General features: G+C 36.4%; 4 protein-coding genes and 1 long non-coding RNA gene across 8 annotated transcripts; 3 read left to right on the forward strand and 2 right to left on the reverse strand.

Annotated features, from left to right (window-relative positions):
* The first annotated feature begins 345 nt into the window (after positions 1-345).
* On the forward strand, positions 346-4,384 carry LOC104793211 (agamous-like MADS-box protein AGL5). Of its 4 annotated transcripts, none has more exons than XM_010519526.3 (7): positions 346-841; positions 1,122-1,366; positions 3,297-3,378; positions 3,482-3,643; positions 3,753-3,794; positions 3,875-3,916; positions 4,009-4,384. In XM_010519526.3, exons 2-7 carry the CDS (start codon positions 1,137-1,139, stop codon positions 4,192-4,194), a joined length of 744 nt encoding a protein of 247 aa, XP_010517828.1. In that variant the 5' UTR covers positions 346-841; positions 1,122-1,136; the 3' UTR covers positions 4,195-4,384. The 4 variants fall into 4 exon arrangements, with proteins under 4 accessions (XP_010517828.1, XP_087310969.1, XP_010517826.1 ...); XM_087454843.1 differs by having other exon boundaries at positions 369-841; positions 1,126-1,366; XM_010519524.3 differs by having other exon boundaries at positions 383-841; positions 3,753-3,800.
* LOC147943011 (uncharacterized) lies at positions 4,359-5,128 on the reverse strand. Its single transcript, XR_015559979.1, has 2 exons — positions 4,986-5,128; positions 4,359-4,813 (listed from the first exon to the last, which is right to left on the reverse strand). It is a non-coding gene; the product is annotated as an uncharacterized LOC147943011 (long non-coding RNA).
* A 1,201-nt stretch (positions 5,129-6,329) lies between these two features.
* Positions 6,330-8,135, reverse strand: LOC104793212 (protodermal factor 1). Its single transcript, XM_087454844.1, has 3 exons — positions 7,600-8,135; positions 6,973-7,507; positions 6,330-6,870 (listed from the first exon to the last, which is right to left on the reverse strand). Exons 1-3 carry the CDS (start codon positions 7,745-7,747, stop codon positions 6,528-6,530), a joined length of 1,026 nt encoding a protein of 341 aa, XP_087310970.1. The 5' UTR covers positions 7,748-8,135; the 3' UTR covers positions 6,330-6,527.
* Positions 8,136-10,766: 2,631 nt separating this feature from the next.
* Positions 10,767-12,371, forward strand: LOC147943012 (uncharacterized). The gene has a single exon (XM_087456261.1). The coding sequence runs from the start codon at positions 10,767-10,769 to the stop codon at positions 12,369-12,371; it is 1,605 nt and encodes a 534-aa protein (XP_087312387.1).
* Positions 12,372-18,719: 6,348 nt separating this feature from the next.
* LOC104793213 (taxadiene 5-alpha-hydroxylase-like) lies at positions 18,720-20,698 on the forward strand. Its single transcript, XM_010519528.3, has 3 exons — positions 18,720-19,821; positions 19,928-20,115; positions 20,239-20,698. Exons 1-3 carry the CDS (start codon positions 18,849-18,851, stop codon positions 20,533-20,535), a joined length of 1,458 nt encoding a protein of 485 aa, XP_010517830.1. The 5' UTR covers positions 18,720-18,848; the 3' UTR covers positions 20,536-20,698.
* The last annotated feature ends 294 nt before the right edge of the window (positions 20,699-20,992 follow it).

Below are 20,992 nucleotides of genomic sequence, written 5' to 3' on the forward strand. Positions count from 1 at the left end.
TCTTGTCCAAGAATAAGACTCTCCAACATAATAATTTGTTAACACGAAACTAGTTACGCTATATACTTTTAGATTGCCATTTTTATCAAGCCATTTTTGAACACAAACAATTATCTCTATATATATATATATATATATATAACATGAATTGTGAATGTAAATCATAGTTAAATTTGAAAATTGATAATAAAAAATATTCCAGGTAAATATAATTAAAAGACGTACGTATATACTGAGTAGGGCAATAAAAAGAAAATGAGAATTAAAAAAACGATTACCAAAAAAGGAAACTTTCCAAAAGGTGATTCTGATGAGAAACAGAGCCCATACCTCTCTTTTTCCCCCAAAACATGAAAGAAAAATTGGATGGTCCTCCTTTAATGCCTGCTCTCCCCACCCAATCCAAACCCAACTCTTCTTCTTTTTTTTCCTATTTTGATAATTTCTACCACTTAAGTCTTAATCAATTTCAAATTTCAATCTAAATGCATACATAGAGAATTTAAAGGATTAGGTGTGTGAGATAAATTGGCTAAATTAATGCATGTTAGACTAATGGTCCAATTTCTTTCTTTCTTTTTTTCGTCTCTAACATTGCAGTTTGAAAAAAACTACCAAACCTTCTGTTTTCTGCAAATGGGGTTTTTATATACTTCCAAAGAAATATTCCTCTAAAAGAAAATTATAAACCAAAACAAAAAAAAAGTAAAGCACAAGCAGCAGTTAAGTGGTACTGAGATAATAAGAATAGTATCTTTAGACAAATTTAAATCTCTCAGATTTCATCAATTCCCTTCTCACTTCTCCTTAATTCTTTCTGATCATAATTTTGCAAACCCAGGTATACTACTTATTGATGATATGCTTATTGATCATCCAAGTTTGGTTATATATAAAAAAGCATTCCTTTTTATTTTTCCATTCATCAGTTTAGGGCTTTTCATCAAATACAATTTTTTTTTTTTTTTAAACCATTTATTTCTTTTAATAAAAGGGTATGCCTTTTCTCATTGAAATCTCTCAGAACTTGCAAAAAAAAAAAAGACTTTGATCTTACAAGCTTTTCTCTTACTTGTGTGTCGTGTGTTTGATTGTGTTTTGTTCATAATTTATACACTTAGCTAGGGTTTAGATAAATGGAGGGTGGTGCGAGTAGTAATGATGTAGCAGAGAGCAGCAAGAAGATAGGGAGAGGGAAGATAGAGATCAAGAGGATAGAGAACACTACGAATCGTCAAGTTACTTTCTGCAAACGACGCAATGGTTTGCTCAAGAAAGCTTACGAGCTCTCTGTCTTGTGTGACGCTGAGGTCGCTCTTGTCATCTTCTCCACTCGAGGCCGTCTCTACGAGTACGCCAACAACAGGTACATCTTTTTTAGATCTTGATTTTTTTCTAGAGTATAGTTTCGAACTTTTTTTTTTTTTTTTTTGGGTGGCTTTTTCAATCTGTATATGCTTGGTGAGATTTATAGGGTTTTACTAATTAAGTTCCTCTGATGATCAGCTTTCTTTTGAAATCCTCAGATTTAGGGTTGTTTTAAACTAGGGAACCCTAGTTTTGTATTTGGGGCAAAATTTGATTACTTTAACTTCTCTCTCTCTCTCTCTCTCTCTTTGTAAAAAAAGCTGTGAGGTCTTCCCTGACCATTAATGAGCATCCCCATACCTTATTCCAGTCACTTTTTTATTTTTCCACAAATCTTAAAAACAGCATCTATATGTATATCTATCTATGTACTAGTATGTCAGTTTCTACAAGACACTTCGATCAATTTGATGGTCCATAAAATTTTATTTCTGCAGATTGATCATTAGATTTCCATCATAGTAATGAAAAAGTAGGGTTCTTGATAAGTTATAATATTTTTTTTTTATTGGGCTATTATTATATAAAAGCTATATGTAGATTCCTTAAAAATTGATTCACTAGGGGAAGACTAGTAGGTGTTTGTCTTCTGACACTTCTCTAATGTTTTGGTGATTAATCGGTTTGTTAAATCAAGAAATTTCTTTTGGGGACAAAGCTTGCTGTTGAGTCACTAATTAATCAATCAACAAAACCAATGAAAACATAAAATTTTGACTTTTTGATTGTTATTTACTTATTTTCTCCACTCCAAGTTGGGAACTTGTCATTTCCATTATTTCTCTATAAGTTTCCAGCTATTAAACAGCTCATGTTCATTTCACCATTTTGGATTATTTGTCTGCTTTTTTAGCTAGTGATAAAAATTTTGGAATTTTTCTTATTAGTATTATTGGTTTTTAGCTAGTGGTATTAAGACTATAATGTTAAGGGTGATGTATGACTATGAGTCTATGATCTATTAGTCAAGTCTCATATCATGGATCTAAGTTAAAACTAGAAAATTTGTAGTTACAATGTGAATTTTCACAAAGACTAAAGAATTATTTTCTCACTAACTAATTAATCTATATATACATGATAACGGTGTATAATCATGACTTAAAAGTACCTTTAATTCAATTTCCAACTAATTTGATTAACAAAAGAAGAATGCATTAGGTATGTGGAAAAACGTGATTTATATGTTTATATTATCAAAAATGTAGTTGAGTTTCTTATTTCAAACATCCTCATGGCTTTAGTGTCTTACTTTTGACATTTCAAAGAAGAATGCATTAAGTATGCTGTACCAATATACTTGTACAAATATACTTGTATGATTAATTACCAAAATAATTAAAATTGGTAATTATCAATAGGAGGAATCTAACTTAACCTGAAGATCACTTATTTTTCTTAAAGCTTAACTAGTAGTGTTTTTGAACCTAATTAGGCATTACTAGCGAAAAATATAATTTGGATTTTGTGTCGTACATAAATTTTGGACACATTGGGACCAATTCCAGTTAACTAAGAGCAAATGTAATTGATCATTTTCTTTTTCTTTTTTTTCTTCTCCAGTTTGCTACTTTTTCTTTCTTTGTGCGTTTTCAAATTAGGACTATATGTAATAGATATAGGCAATAATAACTATTACTGGTCAAACAAATCATATGGTACTACTATTACTGGTCCAATCCCTCTATTTTGTCGATCGGTTGAATTTAAGGTTATGGCCGGACAATAAAGATCTGTTTCAAAACCGTTACATACGTCTCTCTGTGTGTCTTTTTTATATATCCAAAGATATTTTATAGTTTTGTGCGTCTTTGTTTTTCCTGGTGTGGATTAAGTTTGACCGTAGATTTTCATTGGTTGCATCCATTATTAGCTAATGACTGATTAAAATTTTAAATCTTTTTCCTCTGTGGTAATGTTTGGTGAAGTGTGAGAGGAACAATAGAAAGGTATAAGAAAGCTTGCTCCGACGCCGTTAACCCTCCTTCAGTCACCGAAGCTAATACTCAGGTTTAGCTTCATTATTACTTTAATGTTCACTAGTTCGTTAATTCTTCTTTAATTATCTGACTTTTTTTATATGACCTCTTGTATGAACCATGGATCGATGCAGTACTATCAGCAAGAGGCGTCTAAACTTCGGAGACAGATTCGGGACATTCAGAATCTGAACAGACACATTCTTGGTGAATCTCTTGGTTCCTTGAACTTTAAGGAACTCAAGAACCTTGAAAGTAGGCTTGAGAAAGGAATCAGTCGTGTCCGCTCCAAGAAGGTTAACAAATTCACTATACTTGATTTTCCATCAATGTCCTTACTGCTTGAGTGTATCTTTTTCACAACTCCATCTGATTCTTGCCTGTTCTGTTTGGTTTTATCTCCAGCACGAGATGTTAGTTGCAGAGATTGAATACATGCAAAAAAGGGTAAAAGTAAACCCTATCTTCCTTCACAAGTTAACTTACTCTACTTTGCAACTTCTCTTTCTGATCATCGTTCATTGTAGGAAATCGAGCTGCAAAACGATAACATGTATCTCCGCTCCAAGGTTTTATATAACTCTCTTTAGCATTTTGATCATTATTATTTTTCGGCAGGCAGGACAATCTCTTGATGTGCAAATTCTAAATATTTATGCAGATAACTGAAAGGGCAGGACTACAACAGCAGGAATCGGGTGCGATACATCAAGGGACGGTTTACGAGTCAGGTGTGACTTCTTCTCACCATTCGGAGCAGTATAACCGGAATTATATTCCGGTTAACCTTCTTGAACCGAACCAGAATTCTTCCAACCACGACCAGCCACCTCTGCAACTTGTTTAATTGAAGTCCAACATAAGCTCTTTTCTCATGTGAGATTGATCTTATGCATATATATATATTCATGTTACACTTACTGTTAAAAACTTAAAATTGCAGATGTAACGATTTGAGAGGGACCTAATTTTACATATATTTTGACTATGTATGTTATAAGACTAATAATATACGACAAGATATCCAAAAATAAAAAGGATATCAAGCTGTAGCTAGCTTTATTGCTAGTTAGTGTATTACATATTCAAATCAAAATGTGTTGATGTGACACAAAAAAAACAAATGCAATTTCTACAACACTATTGAGATGCAGCTTGAGATGCAAAAGCTGCATACGCATAGAATCGATCCCAAGTTACATCTAACTAAACATCTTTAATTCTAAATCCTTATTACTATGGACATGGAGAGCTATAGGCCAAACCTTTTTTGCATCCTGTTTTCAGACTGCAGAGGGCAGTCTCTTTATTTGCTCTTATCAGCTGAGCTCAGACACTTTCTGATCAATGGATCAAGATCTTAGTCCAGCGTCACGTCATAAGAGATACAGGAAGGTGTGTAAGATTTTCAACAGCGAGCGGTAGAAGCTCCTGGCTGCCACAGATGCAGTCCCTGGATTCAAGCTCTGCAGTATATGAGACTATATTAGTCCAACGAGAGGTAGAAAGGTCTCTTAGTGGGAATATTTATAGCAAAGTAATTGCCCATTAGTACTTCCTCTTATCAAGAAAAACCTGAAACAACAGAAATGGCAGAAGATTTGAAAGCAAATGGAGCTTAGAGTCTCAGTGATGTACCATCTACCAATGACTTCAACCTCACTTACTCAATTCCGTTGTCAGCTCCTTCCTAATTAACTTAATGAAGGAGGTAATATATTCATTCTTCTCACCATAATTTATAGTAAAACCAACAATTGATTTCTTGACGCCAAATTCATGTTACAAAGCACCAAAAAATACCTAACTTTTACTGCGACAGAGCAAGCAAACAAGCTACATGTCCTATCATTTCATTGAGTGAAAACTATTATAGCTAAATGTTGTTTGTTGCTCTCCATGTGCTCTGGCATCTGTCTTAATCTGAGGAGATTGTTTCCAAACAAAAAAAAAAGTTTTGCCTCCTTAATGCAGGATGTGATTAGTTTAAAACAGATCACTTCCACTTGGTGAGCTCTGTTCGGAAATTTCCGTATGCTGATGAACAAATCAAGCCTAAACTAATCGATCGACACATTCAATCTAGCATGGAAAAAAAAGGTGAAATTCTTGAAGAAACATAATTGCAGAGCTAGAACTATAGCAAATCTACTTGATGTAATGACAACTCAAATAAGTCTTTATCCTCTGTTCATACATTGATCATTACATGAAAAGATCACAATTTCAAGATTTTACTCCTTCAAGTTACTTCAAAATATATTTATTCTGAAAACAGATGCATTGTATCAAAGTTTGATTTGTTTAATTCACTCAGAATACCAACATCCTTGGGTAAAGATAAACTTGGATAGAGATACTATTTATCAACCTCCAAAGATGATGTGTTTCCAAAACCATGACACACCAACTTAATATCATTAATGCAAATTCCAGACATTAATAGAGAGAGAGTCATTAAAGATATTAGTCATTGGTGGGTAGAACTTGGGGTTTTAAACTTGAATGCATGGAGACCATCTTGCAATATTTACTCCACAGAGTTTATTACAGTAACAGGACACCACACCACACTTCTGATATGTACTGCTTCCTTCTTTAATGCTAAATCTAAATATTTGCTCCTTCTCTCTCTTTCTCATGGACTTGTCGTTTCTGGAGTTTAATCCAGTTGTTTCCCGTTGGTGACACATCACTTAGGCCTGATTTTTAAAATGCTCATGAACAATTTAATGGAGCAGTTATGGCATTGTGTTGGTCTACAGGCATGTCAATCTACATTTGGACTTTGACTTCTCTGTACCTTGGTCTATACATTAAATTATGCTTGTCCTTTGTTCCAGTCTCTTTTAATATTTATGTTATATGATCCTATTTATAGTTTCTTGTTCGGGTTATAGATATTTTCTTCGTTTCAGTTTAAGTATTTGCTAGCGTTTCATTTCATTGGACGTTCTTGAACAGATTGAGAAACAGAGGAGCTACTAAATCTTTTTTTTAAGATCAAGAAATATTTTGAAACAGCAACATTAGATATAAAAGAGTATCCATCACAAATATTACTAGAGTCTATAGGACACTTAAAACTCTACTGATGAGCACACACATGATAAGATAATAAATTAAGACTGGTCATGATATAAACCAACAAACAAACTGAGAAATGAGACTCTCTTAATTTCAGATTCTGGGCTGTAGACGACCTTCATTAGCAAGCTTGAAGGTATGGGCCTGCTTTGTGGCTGCCTTGTTTGAGGAAAGTCCTGCAACGAAGTGGTCTCTAACTTGAGGGGTTGTGAAAGGGAACCTAGTGTTGACCACGGAGTTTAGCCAAGACGCTGTGCCTTCACGGTACAGAGCACCAATGGAATCAGAGCGGGTGTTGGAAAGTGCCTGAAGAAGGTTCATGTGAGGATCAAACCCTGGAATGCTACTGGAGGTACTGACTGTACCAAAAGCTCCGCCAACAGTGCCCCACCAGCCAAGCAAACCCCAAATCAACGTAGGGTGGTTCCTCCAGTAACTACACAAAACAAAAATAAAAACAAAACTCATGAAGTGTGATATAGTTGATATCATCATCTGTCTTATGATGTTTGTGTTAGAGAGAACGTTTGTCACTTACTCGCATGTTCCAGTGATTGGTGGGAATGGAGCAGGAACAAAAGGAGTTCCAGGAGTGCCTGGATCAATAATGGGAGTTGGTGGGCTTCCTCCAATGATGGGTGTGCCTGGGTCAACAATGGGTGTTGGTGGAGTCACAACGACTGGAGTACTTGGGGGAGGAGATGAGTAATATCCACCAGAAGGAGGATTTGAAGGCGTTGGGTGTGAAGGCGTTGAAGGGTGTGAAGGTGTTGAAGGATGTGAAGGCGTGGAAGGATCGTGAGGTGGCGTCCCACAGTTACAAGGAGGGGTGTGTGATGGAGTGGAAGGAGTTGGAGTATGTGATGGAGGTGAAGGGTGAGATGGAGTTGGAGTATGTTTTGGAGGTGAAGGGTGAGATGGAGTTGGAGTATGTGATGGAGGTGAAGGGTGAGATGGAGTTGAAGGAGTAGGGTCGTAAGGTGGACTTCCACAGTTAGAAGGAGGCGTGTATGATGGAGTCGAAGGAGTTGGAGTGTAGCTTCCACCGTGTGATGGAGGAGTTCCATGTGAGACTGCATGAGAAAAGAAATGCTTAGTCAAGATTCTTATTACATCAAATGAATAAAAAAAATGTTACAATGTGTTCTGTTTTTTTTTGTCTTACCAGGGGGAGGAGTTCCTGCATTTGGGTCAGGAGGAGAGTAGTATGTTTTCGCATCCTCGAACCTTATGGAAGCAACAGAAGCAAAGAGCTGCTGTGAGAGTAAAGCAGCAAAGAGAGCCCAAATGGCTAAACTCTTCATCCCTCTCATTTCTGAAACTCACTGATGATAGACTCAAAGAGAACTTTTGCAAATAGTGTTGTGTGTTCCTTGGTGGTAGAATAAAAACCGGATACTAAGGTTTATAAATAGAGGGAAGGAAGCATATACTAAAGGGTTTTTGAAAAGTTTTGAAGTAAATACAAACAGGTGGAGGAGTGTGTGGTTAGTTGATATGTTGCAGGTGCATTTACACTATCCCATTTAATACCACTGGTGATTGCAATAACACTTAGAATTCTGCAATAATATATTTTTTAGAAAAATGAAAAGTAGTATGTACTACTTAAATTAATTTTTCATGCGAAGGCGTGGACGCGTATGAGAAAGCTGTCTCCCATATGAAATGATTCATCTCTCAATCCGTATTACTATTCACGTTTCAATCAATGACTCAGTAGGTTGCTTATGTTTGTTGCAGGACATGTTTGCATCTAAAATGCAAAGCTAGCTCTGAGATCATGTGAAAGCTAATTTAATCCAGTAAGTTTCCACTCTTAGGGACTTGAGACAGAAGAAGCAAGTGGTCATCAAGACTCAAATCAAGAATCTAGGTAGTAACGTAGACCCTTTTGTTTTGTGCTTGCTGCGCTAAGATAGCTAAGGAGATGATTAAATTAGTGGGTTACTTGACGTTAAAAGAGAAGTCAAGCAGCATTTATTACATTTAAGGTTCACTTCTCTCCCTCTCCCTCGACTTCATTTTTATGGAAAGCAAAACCAAAGATTGGATCAAAATCATTTGTAATAGACAGTGTGTTTTTTTCAAGTTTTTTTAATTAATTAGCAAAAAATTTGGGTTTACCTTTGGCTATTTTTGATATGGTTTTCACCTAAATATATACTAGTAGTTTGCATTCAAGTGACATTTAAGTTTTGAGTAACAACAATAAGAGAGTGGTAAATAATACATACAGCGATGCCACTTGTATAGCATGTGGAGATGCAGAGGTCGAAGAGGACCTACCAAAGTAACATAAAAAAATAAGATGAAACATTTGATTAGAGATTTAAAAAGGAAAAGAGAGATAAATAAATGTAACATTGTCGGTAGGTTTTGGTGGGTCTGAAATCTGAACCAGCTCCAATGCTTCACAAAACAATGCACACACTTTCACTTCTCTGGAGTTGCTCCTCGATCTGGCTTCTCCAATATTTTCCGAATGTGAATACTTATTTCACCTTTAATCATTTGTAAATAATTTTTCCAGAGATGATATTGGCGATTGAGTTTTTTTTTTGTTGGAATTATGACGTTTTTTAATAGATGGAACTTTTTTATTTGATTTATTTCTCTATTTTTAAAACAAATAAACTAATAAAACTCTGTACTCAACCACTTTTTCACCATTCTAGTTTAAAAATCGCCAAAGCATCTATAAATGTTATGAATTCAGAATTAGTTGAATCTGCCAACTATTCCGCTAAGCGCTAACCATATTGACATAAGCTGGTCCGAGTCAGTTTTTAGCCTTTTAGGATTCCGACGCACTATTGACTATTGTAGCGCCCGACCGATTTGTTTGGGCCATAGGGTTACAAACTTGCAATCAATTTTGTTAATACAAATTTTTGATTAATTTCCTTTACTTATGTAGACACTAGACACCACGTGAATATTCTCATTCTTACCGGTTTTGAGAGTAATACAAGAGTGAAGAGTCAAGACTTGACATTTGAAAGTTGTATATAGTTGGTCTATCAATTCAAAACCATTGACACTTGGGAGTCAAAGATGCCTTTGGCTAGTAAAATAGATGATTGCTTTCATTATTAGGACAAATGCCGAATATTTTCATGTTTATCATTTTCTTTGTGTCTTATTGTATTAGTCTTTAAAGACTTTTGTAATGCGTGAAAGCATTAATACGAAATCGATTGTCTCGTTAATTACATGAATATACAAATATACTGGGTACTTATCCCCCAATAAGGCAACACTTCAAAATTTTAAATATTTAATAGCGTTTACAATGGTGAAGTTGGTGCGAACAAAATAGCATCGTTTGTGATGCAGCGCATCTTAGGCATTCATCTTCTATTTTCTTTTCTCTCGTGGGCTTTGTTACGTTTACGTTTATCTTAGACTTTACGTTTTCTTTTACTCTGTTTTAGTCGGTTTACAACCTAGGGTTTTTCTTTGTTTCTTTTGTATAAATATCCTCTTAGCTTAAAGGAGGAAAACAACTTTTATTGAATAATAATTCAGAGCTTTAAGCTTCTCTATTTCCTTGTTTATCGGCTATTCTTTTTGAATCAACGATCTACAAGCTTGTCTTTTGTTCGGTATTCTTTGAATCAATGACACAAGACAAACTCCTCTGTTCGGCTATTCGTGAGAATCAACGAACACAAGGTTTTCTATCAGTTACGCTGCGCCAGTTTTGGTATCAGAGCCTAACACGACCTACATCCCGTGTTAGATTCTTCGAACATGGCTCCTGCTCGCAACTCCAAAAAAACAGAGGGACGTGACGAGGACCCCTTCAACGAGTCGGCCGAACTTCGTCAAACACTACTGGTGATGCAAGAAAGCATTCAAACGACCATCGTCCAGTCCTTCCAAGCCCTAACAGAGACGGTTTTGCACAACCAATTTCCACATCAAGGTGATGACTATGAAAGTTCGGAGGAAAGTTGTGATAACCCTTTTGCTCATGACTGCAAACCAAAGCAAAGGTATCACAAGGGAGGAGGGCGAGAGCAAGATCGTGAAGATAATCGGTGGGAGTCGAGTTTTAAACTCGATTTACCGGAGTTCCATGGTGGTATTCGTGGTGATGAGCTCTTAGATTATCTCACCGCGGTGGATGAAGTGATGGAATTCAAACATGTTCCGGAAGAGAGGAAGGTTGCTTTGGTGGCTACAAAATTCCGGGGACGTGCAGCGTCGTGGTGGAAGCAGCTGAAAACAACATGATCACGTACATGCAAGAAAAAAATTGAGTCATGGGAAAAATTGTAGAAACACCTTCGACTTTCTTTTCTTCCGCAAAACTACGAACGTACGATGTACACTCGTCTACAAAATTTACGACAAGGAGCTCGTACTGTCGGTGAATATGCTGATGAATTCTACTTGCTAATCACAAGGAACGAGATTTTTGATAGTGAAATCCAATTGGTTTCTCGTTTCATTGGCGGGTTGAGACCTCAAATTCAGAACTCGTTGACTCAATTTGATCCTACAACTATTGCAGAGGCTCATCGGAGGGCGTTGGCTTTTGAGCAACAATTTAAAGCTAACACTACTTGGGCTACGACAAATCGTTCACGCAACATAGGAGGACCTAACCTCGATGGCGGAAAAAACCCACATTCTGTTTCAAGGGAGGTTGAGGCTGGAGGAGGAGGGGCAAGTACTACCCCACTGGAAGCCCAACAACCACGATGTTCTTCACGACTAAATGCATTACGTGGTTTTACTTGTGGGGAACCCGGACATCTTATGACGGCTTATCCTCAGAAAAATCGTCGGGGATTGCTTATGGAGAATTCGGATGTTGTGTGGGATGAATCGGATGAGCCAAGGGGCGATGAGGATAACTTGGAAGAAGAACGAAACGAAGGGGATACTGGGGCTATGCTGGTAGCTCGAGTTTGCTTGGCACCGGTGGTTGCTGAAGAGCCTTGGCTTCGCACTAATATCTTTCAATCAACTTGTACTATAAAAGGCAAGATTTGTCGCTTTGTTAATGATTCAGGCAGTAGCCGCAATGTGCTGTCCGAGGAGGCTGTTAAAAAGTTAGGACTACTACGAGAAGTGCATCCGCAGCCATATAAGCTTACTTGGTTAAACAAGGGTACTGATATTCGTATTTCACAGCGGGCGTTGGTGTCCTTATCCATCGGCAAGTACTACAAAGACAAATTTTTTTGTGACATTGTCCCCATGGACGTGGGACATTTGATATTGAGAAGGCCGTGGCAATACGATTGTGATGTCGCTCATAGTGGCAAAACTAATGTTTACAGTTTTGTCTTTGATAACCGACGTATTGTATTGATTCCAAATCAAGACAATATTTCTACTCCTTTGGTTCGTTGTGATCAAGACAGTGTGGGAAAGGAGGTCATGGTCTCTCAGGGAGACAAGGTGTTGTTCTGCTCAGCATCTGCCTTTGAGGAGGAGTTTCAAGACACGGGTTTTGCGGTGTTGTTGTTTTCGTCAACTCCGTCACTTGATTCTCCGTCGTTGTTGACTCCTTGGATTACGGACTTGCTGACTGAATTTGCTGATGTTTTTTCGGATGAACTCCCTCATAAACTTCCTCCACTTCGTGACATTCAACACCAAATCGATTTTATACCCAATGCATCTCTTCCCAATCGACCGCATTATCGCATGAGTCCTCAAGAACATGAAGAGTTGCGACGTCAAGTCGAAGATCTGGTGGCTAAAGGTCACGTTCGTGAGAGTTTGAGTCCTTGCGCAGTTCAAGCTCTCCTTATTCCAAAAAAGGATGGTTCATGGCGCATATGTATTGATAGTCGTGCTATTAACAAGATCACGGTACATTATCGTTTCCCTATTCCGCGTTTAGATGATCTACTTGACCAAATTGGGAGTGCCACAATATTTTCAAAGCTTGATTTAAAAAGTGGTTACCATTAAATTCACATTCGTCATGGAGATGAATGGAAGACAGCATTTAAGACTAGAGAAGGTTTGTCTGAGTGGTTGGTGATGCCGTTTGGTCTTTCGAATGCCCCTAGTACCTTCATGAGGGTCATGAATCAAGCTTTGAGGCCATTCATAGGCAATTTTGTGGTGGTCTATTTTGATGATATTCTAATTTTTAGCTCTTCGCTTACGGCACATCAAGATCATCTCCGAGAGGTTTTACTAGTCTTACGTCGGGAAGCATTTTATGTGGCAAGACAGAAATGTGAGCTGGGGGTGGATCGTGTATTATTCCTTGGCTATGTGGTTTCTTCCGAGGGTTTATCCATGGATTTGGGTAAAGTCGAAGCGATTAAGTCATGGCCAATACCAAAGACGGTGACAGATGTCCGTAGTTTTCACGGTTTAGCGTCTTTTTATCGAAGGTTTGTGCCTAATTTCAGTTCTTTAATGGCTCTATTAACAGACTGTATGAAGGAGGGTAAATTTTTTTGGTATGTGGCGGCACAAGACGCGTTTGACGTGATAAAGCATAAGTTGACGACCGCTCCAATTTTGATACTTCCTGATTTTGAAATGCCGTTTGAGCTCCATTGTGATGCTTCTAAATTAGGGATTGGTGCCGTTTTAAGTCAACAGTCTCGTCCCGTGGCTTACTTTAGTGAGAAATTATCCGGTGCTCGTAGTCGTTATAGTACGTATGATGTGGAGTTCTACGCAGTGGTTCAAGCCATCAAGCATTGGCGACACTATCTTGTGCATCGGGAGTTTATTTTATTTACCGATCATGATGCTCTCAAACATCTTGAGATTCAAGTTAAAGTCTCTTCTCGTCATGCTTCTTGGATTGCGTATTTGCAGCAGTTTACGTTTTCTATTCGTCATAAGGTAGGAAAGTTGAATCGCGTGGCTGATGCGTTGAGTCGTCGCCATACGTTGCTCTTGACGTTGCATGTAGTGGTTCCGGGTTTTGCATCCTTTTCGGATCTTTATGAGATGGACCCCTTTTTCAGTACTATTTTGGCTGATGTGAAGAGTGGAGTACGGTCTGATTTTACTATAACAGATGGGTTTCTTTTCCGTGGGGTCCAACTTTGTATTCCAGATTGTAGTTTGTGTTTAAAGATGATTGAAGAGTTACATGCGGAAGGACATGTTGGTCGTGATCGCACTCTTCAGCTTGTGTCCTCGTCTTACTAATGGCCTACTTTACATCGTGATGTGGAAAGATTTGTGGAACGTTGTCGTGCTTGTCAACTTGCTAAAGGAACGACTTCGAATGCTGGTTTGTACCTTCCTTTACCGGTTCCAACTCAACCTTGGACGGATGTGAGTATGGATTTTGTTTTGGGTTTGCCTAGCACTCAACGTGGTAATGACTCTATTTTCGTGGTCGTGGATCGGTTTTATAAGATGGCTCATTTTGTGCCATGTAAACGTACTACGGATGCGGTACGTGTTGCTCAGCCGGTACGTGTTGCTCAGCTTTTCTTTCAAGAGATTTACCGTTTGCATGGTTTACCTACTTCCATTGTTTCTGATCGGGACACGAGGTTCTTAAGTCTTTTTTGGAGGTCAGTGTGGAAATTGTTACATACCATTCTTGACATGAGTAAGGCGTATCACCCGCAAACCGATGGGCAGACAGAGGTAACTAACCTTGCTTTGGGTAATATGTTGCGGTGTCTGGTTGGTGATAATATACGTTCTTGGGAAACTCGTTTGTGTCAGGCTGAGTTTGCGCATAATCACGCGGCTAACTGTAGCTCTGGTTTTAGTCCTTTTGAGATCGTTTACAGTTTATTGTTGCGAGGTCCTTTGGAGTTAACGGCAGTTCCGGATCCTCGTCGTTTGCATGGACGTGCGGTAGAATTTATGGATGCCTTGAAGATTACGCATCAGCAGGCTCGTGAACAATTGGAACTCTCTTCCCAACGCTACACGGACAAAGCCGACGTCAAACGGTGGGAGTTAGTTTTTCAACCAGGTGATAAGGTGTGGGTTGTTCTTACTAGGGATCGTATGCCTTCGCATGAATACAATAAGCTTCGGTCCCGTAAAATTGGTCCGATGGAGGTGTTGGAACGTATCAATGATAATGCTTATCGTCTTCAATTGCCTCCTCGTATGAAGACTTCTAATGTGTTTAACGTCAAATATCTCTCGAAGTTTCACGGTGACAATGACGAACCAGATTTAGAGGCGAATCTTTTTCTACTCGGAGGGACCTGATGCAGCGCATCTTAGGCATTCGTCTTCTATTTTCTTTTCTCTTGTGGGCTTTGTTACGTTTACGTTTATCTTGGGCTTTACGTTTTCTTTTGCTCTGTTTTAGTCGGTTTACAACCTAGGGTTTTTCTTTGTTTCTTTTGTATAAATATTCTCTTAGCTTGAAGGAGGAAGACAACTTTTACTGAATAATAATTCAGAGCTTTAAACTTTTCTATTTCCTTGTTTATCGGCTATTCTTTTTGAATCAACGATCTACAAGCTTATCTTTTGTTCGGTATTCTTTGAATCAACGACACAAGACAAACTCCTCTGTTCGGCTATTCGTGAGAATCAACGAACACAAGGTTTTCTATCAGTTACGGATCAAAGGTATCCGTATGTGCAACAATAAGGAATATTTGATAGAAAGAATTAGGTGGTTTCCAGTAATGGCTAAAACGGTCCAAAATAAATTACTCCAAAACTAGGGTAACACATATGGACCAAATTGTCTGTTTGTTTTAGCGTTCAAGGCGATCCGACCAACCAAACGCACTAATAGTCCCGATCATTGAAAGAATCAATGTCTTAAACTATCAAATAAGTATAAAACTTAAACATGTCTCGACATACAAATACATGTGTGTGCCTATGTATATGCAAAAGCTATAATTATACATTTATACTTTGGAGTAAAACGTTAGCAATTATTAATATGTAAATATACTAATGTTCGCTAACGATCATATATATACAACAATACCATTGATGATGATTGACGACCATCATACGTTTATAAATTGTTGTTTTCAATGTCAACATCATCATCATCATCATCATCATCGTAATGATGCCTAATTTTAGGCATCTAGTTTCCAAGAGCGAAACTATTTTTTAAGATGCTCATAATTTGGTTGATCAAAAGAAAAAAAGGAAAAGATGCTCATAGCTTAATTTATTAAACAAATCTTTTTCTTATTTTGTTGTTTCTATGAGAGGTTAATTTGTTATGCAAGTTAATAACAAAACCGACGACGTAAAGTGCATCATATATGCCTAATGCCGCGAGGCCTGCGACAGTATAAATAATAACTCTCCAAAATTCGTTTGATATGATAAGACGTTTTTTCACAAGGATTCTATAACTAGCGACTTCTTAACCAATTATTCCTTATTCGAAATTATCCTCACTGTTGCGACTTGCGAGCAAAATTAGAAAATTCTATCTTAGGTGCATGAACAATAAAAAAATGAATAGTCCAAATTTCAATAATTAATACCGTCCACATAATTTGTAAATTTTGAAATAATGTAACGTTCAAGAGTGATATATGTAAAGATAAATGCCCAAAAGTATACACAAAGGACTAAAGATTATGCGATTATTTGGACGTCTATATACCGTAAGATTAGTTTAATGTATGTGATATACACACCAATCTCTCAGACGCAGTTTGCAACGTAACTTGGACATAACAGAGGCAGCCGGCCACAGCAGATCTTTAGGGATTCACGTATAATTTTTAATTTTATTTTTCCAAAGTATAATATTACTCTAATGAAAATTTCGTCAGCAAGTGTCTTTACATATAGTCATATTTATCACGAACAAATAAAAAAAAAAAATACACAGTATTACGAAATTATTTAAGAGGCAGATTATGGGGATCAGATTCATCTGTGATACATTCATTTACAAATCTTGGTTATATAGCATATTCCAACTTCCAAGCACATGCACTTGTCTCTCTCTATATATCTCCCTCTTTCTTACCCAAATTCAACAATAGAAGAAAATAAAATATACTACTACAACATAATTATTTTTCAATATTCGGAAGTCAACATATAAGCTTTGTTAGTTCTTTATTAATCAGACATTTGATGAATTCATATAGATTTTAATTAAACGTAAATTATGGATTATATTCTTTTGGAAATACTGGAGTTATACCAATAAAACATAAAATTTAAGCTATGGTTTGAATTTAATTTACTTTTTGGCTTTTTTTTTTCCCAGTTACCACCTAGTTGTTTCAACATTATTCTCGTCTAAAGTTTTTAAGGATACGTATTCAGATTTATTAATTCCTAATATTTCTGTTTTAAGTAAGAAGATACCAAAGAGAAGATATGTACATTAGAGAACATATGAAGCAAACCATCTATATTAACATTTTTGAAGTTATGCCCTTAAAATTTAACTTATTTAATTTGTTTTTTTTACAACATTAACCCCTCCAGATTTTCTTAAAATAACATTTCTACTTAATTAATCTCTACAGATTTTCCTAAACTAACATTTCGAATTAACTCAATTAATGGAACTATAGGAATGGTTCAAATTTATTAATGTTTATTGCCATACACAGCATGACACCATCATTTAAGATATCAAGAATAAATGCTCAAAACTTATTTAATACATCTTTATGATATGTTTAATGTAAATCAACCCATTTTGAGAAATAAAAGATTACAACATCAAAGATTATTATGACGTAGATAACGTCCTTAAACACGAGAACCAAAATTAAGGAAATCACATTTTAGCAAATATATAACTTTGTAAGCAAGAAATACATTTATTTCTGTACATATCTCTTTTAGAAACTAAAAATAGTTCTGCAATATTCTCACAACTCCATTAGACATACAGAAAAATCTCGTGTTTATTGCTAAGGATCGTTTGACACCTTGCTCAGCAAACATTTATTCAATTATAAATATCAACTTCAAAAGAAAAACACAACACCCACAACCAAAACCTACATCCGCATAGCTAAACACAAGATGGTAAACCTTTTGCATTAATTCAAAATTGCCATATATATTTTTAGATTTTTTGCTTGCTTACCAATATATTCTCGATCTCATATCACATCTAATTTACCATCTTCAAAGGACTATATAAATAACGTCTCAATAGCAATACAAAAATGTATCAATTCATACATTTGAAGTAACCTTCCCGGTTGAGACACTTGATTTGGTTTTGGCGATAAACAGGTGCACATTTATTCCTTTATTAATTTATTGGTACAAAATGTTTATACTTTCTTTATTTCATCTCTAATACCCTTCTTTTCTTATCTTAGATGGTTTAAAATCCATTTATTTGAAAAAAAAGAAGATTTGGTTTCACGTGAACATGCAACCTTCCAGTTAGTGGATAATCAATATATTTTTTGCTTGATTTATTTCATATCTACACTAATTTTTTGTTTTGGACTTCATGTAGTTATGTACTTATGTCACAAATGCATGTTGAGAAAGAAACCAATCTGAGTTTAGCACACGGTGAGCTGCTCACCTTTCTAGGTATCCTCTTTATATTTATTATTGTATATATACTATTCTTTTGCACTTACTAAGCTTTTCGGTTTTTGGTACACCCCAGGATTTTGCTTTGATCCATTTGTATATCTTTTCAAACAATTGGGAGTAAATTAAAGGGGCCTATGTTGAGGCCACAAAGGAGGAAAATATGTTGGAGGAGGAGAAAAGAAAGAGATGAGTTTGGCGAAGTTGTTCAAAGTATTTGTTGAATGATAATTGTTTAATTGATTCCAAAGTGACTATTAAATGTTCTATGTACTTTGTAATGATTTAATAGAGTAATATGTGAGCATGATAATCATGTAATTATATGATAATTTAGGATTTTTTTTCCTGTAACTAGACTAATATTTTATTGTATATGTATTAACGGTTGAATATAAAAATAGTAAATAAAATTGATTTAATTACGACTGTAAAAAACAAATTATTTTGTGTGGTATACGGGTGAAATTCTAGAATTAACATTCAAAATACAATTATACAATATAAATACAAAAAAAAGAAAAAAAAAATAATAAATAAATAAAGTTTAAAAATTTTAGTTAAAAAATTGTCTTGGCGGTGTACCGCGGGTTAAAATCTAGTTTGTATGCATATGCATAATATGTTTAGTATCACCGACTTTTTTTGTTTAATCATGTGTTTAGTATCACCGTCTGCTGCAAACCAATGTATTAAGATATTGTAGTCTGAGCTCTAAAGGAACTGTATCTTGAAGATCAATCATGTGTCAGAACTCAGAACGAACAAGAATGAAAATTTAATAACAAAGTAAGGGAATTAGAATAATACCACTTGGTTTGACCTTAACCTTCAAAAAAAAAAATATCTTACTTATAAATACTCAGTTCATAATCCAATACTGTATTATGCAAAACTTGATTAATAACATTTGGTAAAGTAAACAAACAAAAAATGGTTTTAGAACCAAACTTCGTTCTCTCATGGGTCTTCTTATGCATAGCTGCAACAGTCTCCAGCACACTTTTCTTCTTCCGCAAGAAACATCACCGGTTCATATCAAAGAAGATTCAGAAGACGAAGAAGCTTCCTCCTGGAGAAATGGGGCTTCCATGGATTGGCGAAACAATGGAGTTCTACAAAGCTCAAAAAAGCAACAGAGTGTTTGAGGATTTCGTAAATCCAAGGATCATCAAACATGGGAACATCCTCAAGACAAAAATCATGGGATCACCAACAATAGTAGTCAATGGAGCTGAAGCAAATAGGCTGATATTGTCCAATGAGTTTAGCTTGGTGGTGAGCTCATGGCCTTCATCCTCTGTTCAGCTAATGGGAATGAACTGCATCATGGCTAAGCAAGGCGAGAAGCATCGTGTCCTTAGAGGGATTGTAGCTAATAGCCTTAGCTACAACGGGTTAGAGTCCATAGTACCTAAGCTCTGTGACACCGTTAAGTTTTATCTTGAAACTGAATGGCGAGGCAAGAAAGAGATTAGCCTCTACCGTTCTGCAAAAGCACTTACGTTCACTGTAGTCTTTGAGTGTTTGTATGGGATTAAAGTGGAGCTTGGGATGTTAGAGATCTTTGAGAAGGTCTTAGACGGAGTGTTCGCTATGCCGGTTGAGTTTCCTTATTCTAAGTTTGCTAGAGCGAAGAAGGCAAGGCTAGAGATAGAGACATTTCTTGTTGCCAAGGTTAGAGACAAGAGAAGAGAAATGGAAGAAGAAGCAGAGAAGCCAAACACAACAACGCTTTTCTCAAGGCTAATAGAAGAGTTGATCAAAGGCCTGATAACCGAAGAAGAGGTTGTAGATAATATGGTTTTGTTAGTATTTGCAGCTCATGACACAACCTCTTACGCCATGGCCATGACTTTCAAGATGTTAGCTCAGCACCCAACTTGCCGTGACACTCTCCTTCAAGGTAACAATCAAATAAATCTCAGAATATATATATATATATATATATATATTTTTTTTTCACTATCAGAAAAGTCAACTCTAAATTTCTCTCTTGATTCATCTCTCAGAACATGTTCGGATAAAAGCAAACAAAGGGGAAGGAGAACATCTTACAGTGGACGATGTGAAAAGGATGAAGTATAGTTGGCAAGTTGTTCGTGAAACAATGAGATTATCTCCTCCAATCTTCGGTTCCTTTAGGAAAGCAGTTGCTGATATTGACTATGGAGGATTCACAATCCCCAAAGGCTGGAAGGTATAAGTATAAGACATCCATTCATCTCCGTTCTCCCCCTAGCTTCTTTAATTTCTAATCAACACTCTGGTTCTTTCAAGAAATGCTAATAAAATAAACCTCCGGATCTTTTTTTGAATGCAGATACTATGGACAACTTATGGAACTCATTACAATCCTGAAATATTTCAAGATCCAATGAGTTTTGATCCAACAAGATTTGATAAGCCAATACAAGCGTATACATATCTTCCATTTGGAGGTGGACCAAGGCTTTGTGCAGGTCACCAACTAGCAAAAATCAGCATTCTCGTTTTCTTGCATTTCGTCATGACCAATTACGATTGGTCCTTAGTTTACCCAGATGAGACAATCAGCATGGATCCTCTCCCATTTCCGACCCTTGGAATGCCAATCAAAATCTCTTCCAAGGAGTCATAGAATAGACATGAGTATGTATGTTATACCCTGTGTATGTATGCAATCTTCAAAGTCCACCACAAGTGCTAGACTTGTATTGACTCTTTTTATTTCAGTGTAACTAGCACAAGTACCATATGTGTATGTATAAATGCTTTTGCTAAGCGAGAATCCTTCTTACGAATTTTATGGATCCTTAACGCACTGCATCATATCAGATAGCAAATAATGATGTACAGGCTTTAAACCTCTTCTCAACCAACGGTTCAACAAGATCATCTCTAAGTTCCACTACATATCTGATCCAATCTGCTTGTCCACACGAAAATTTGTTTCTAAAGTTGCTCAAGTCTTGTTTTCACATTGAACCAACCAGTCAAAAACAAAAAGTGTGAATGTTTCTTCCTTTATTCCATCAGCCATTCCTTTTCATCTCTCAACTACTCTTCAAAGTTTTCATCATAAGATTTTCTTTTTC

This window comes from Camelina sativa, chromosome 6 (assembly GCF_030686135.1).
Source record: "Camelina sativa cultivar CO46 ecotype springtype chromosome 6, ASM3068613v1".
Classification (NCBI taxonomy): Eukaryota; Viridiplantae; Streptophyta; class Magnoliopsida; order Brassicales; family Brassicaceae; genus Camelina; species Camelina sativa.

Excerpts from the sequence above, each read along its gene's own strand:
- LOC104793211 (XM_010519524.3), top strand. The coding sequence starts at position 1,137 with ATGGAGGGTGGTGCGAGTAGTAATGATGTAGCAGAGAGCAGCAAGAAG. Across the intron at positions 1,367-3,296 it reads TACGAGTACGCCAACAACAG|TGTGAGAGGAACAATAGAAA; the intron begins GTACATCTTTTT and ends TGTTTGGTGAAG. Across the intron at positions 3,644-3,752 it reads GTCGTGTCCGCTCCAAGAAG|CACGAGATGTTAGTTGCAGA; the intron begins GTTAACAAATTC and ends TTTTATCTCCAG.
- LOC104793212 (XM_087454844.1), bottom strand. The coding sequence starts at position 7,747 with ATGAGAGGGATGAAGAGTTTAGCCATTTGGGCTCTCTTTGCTGCTTTA. Across the intron at positions 7,508-7,599 it reads TGCAGGAACTCCTCCCCCTG|TCTCACATGGAACTCCTCCA; the intron begins GTAAGACAAAAA and ends TTTCTCATGCAG. Across the intron at positions 6,871-6,972 it reads CCAATCACTGGAACATGCGA|TTACTGGAGGAACCACCCTA; the intron begins GTAAGTGACAAA and ends TGTTTTGTGTAG.
- LOC147943012 (XM_087456261.1), top strand. The coding sequence starts at position 10,767 with ATGTACACTCGTCTACAAAATTTACGACAAGGAGCTCGTACTGTCGGT.
- LOC104793213 (XM_010519528.3), top strand. The coding sequence starts at position 18,849 with ATGGTTTTAGAACCAAACTTCGTTCTCTCATGGGTCTTCTTATGCATA. Across the intron at positions 19,822-19,927 it reads CCGTGACACTCTCCTTCAAG|AACATGTTCGGATAAAAGCA; the intron begins GTAACAATCAAA and ends TTCATCTCTCAG. Across the intron at positions 20,116-20,238 it reads CAATCCCCAAAGGCTGGAAG|ATACTATGGACAACTTATGG; the intron begins GTATAAGTATAA and ends TTTTGAATGCAG.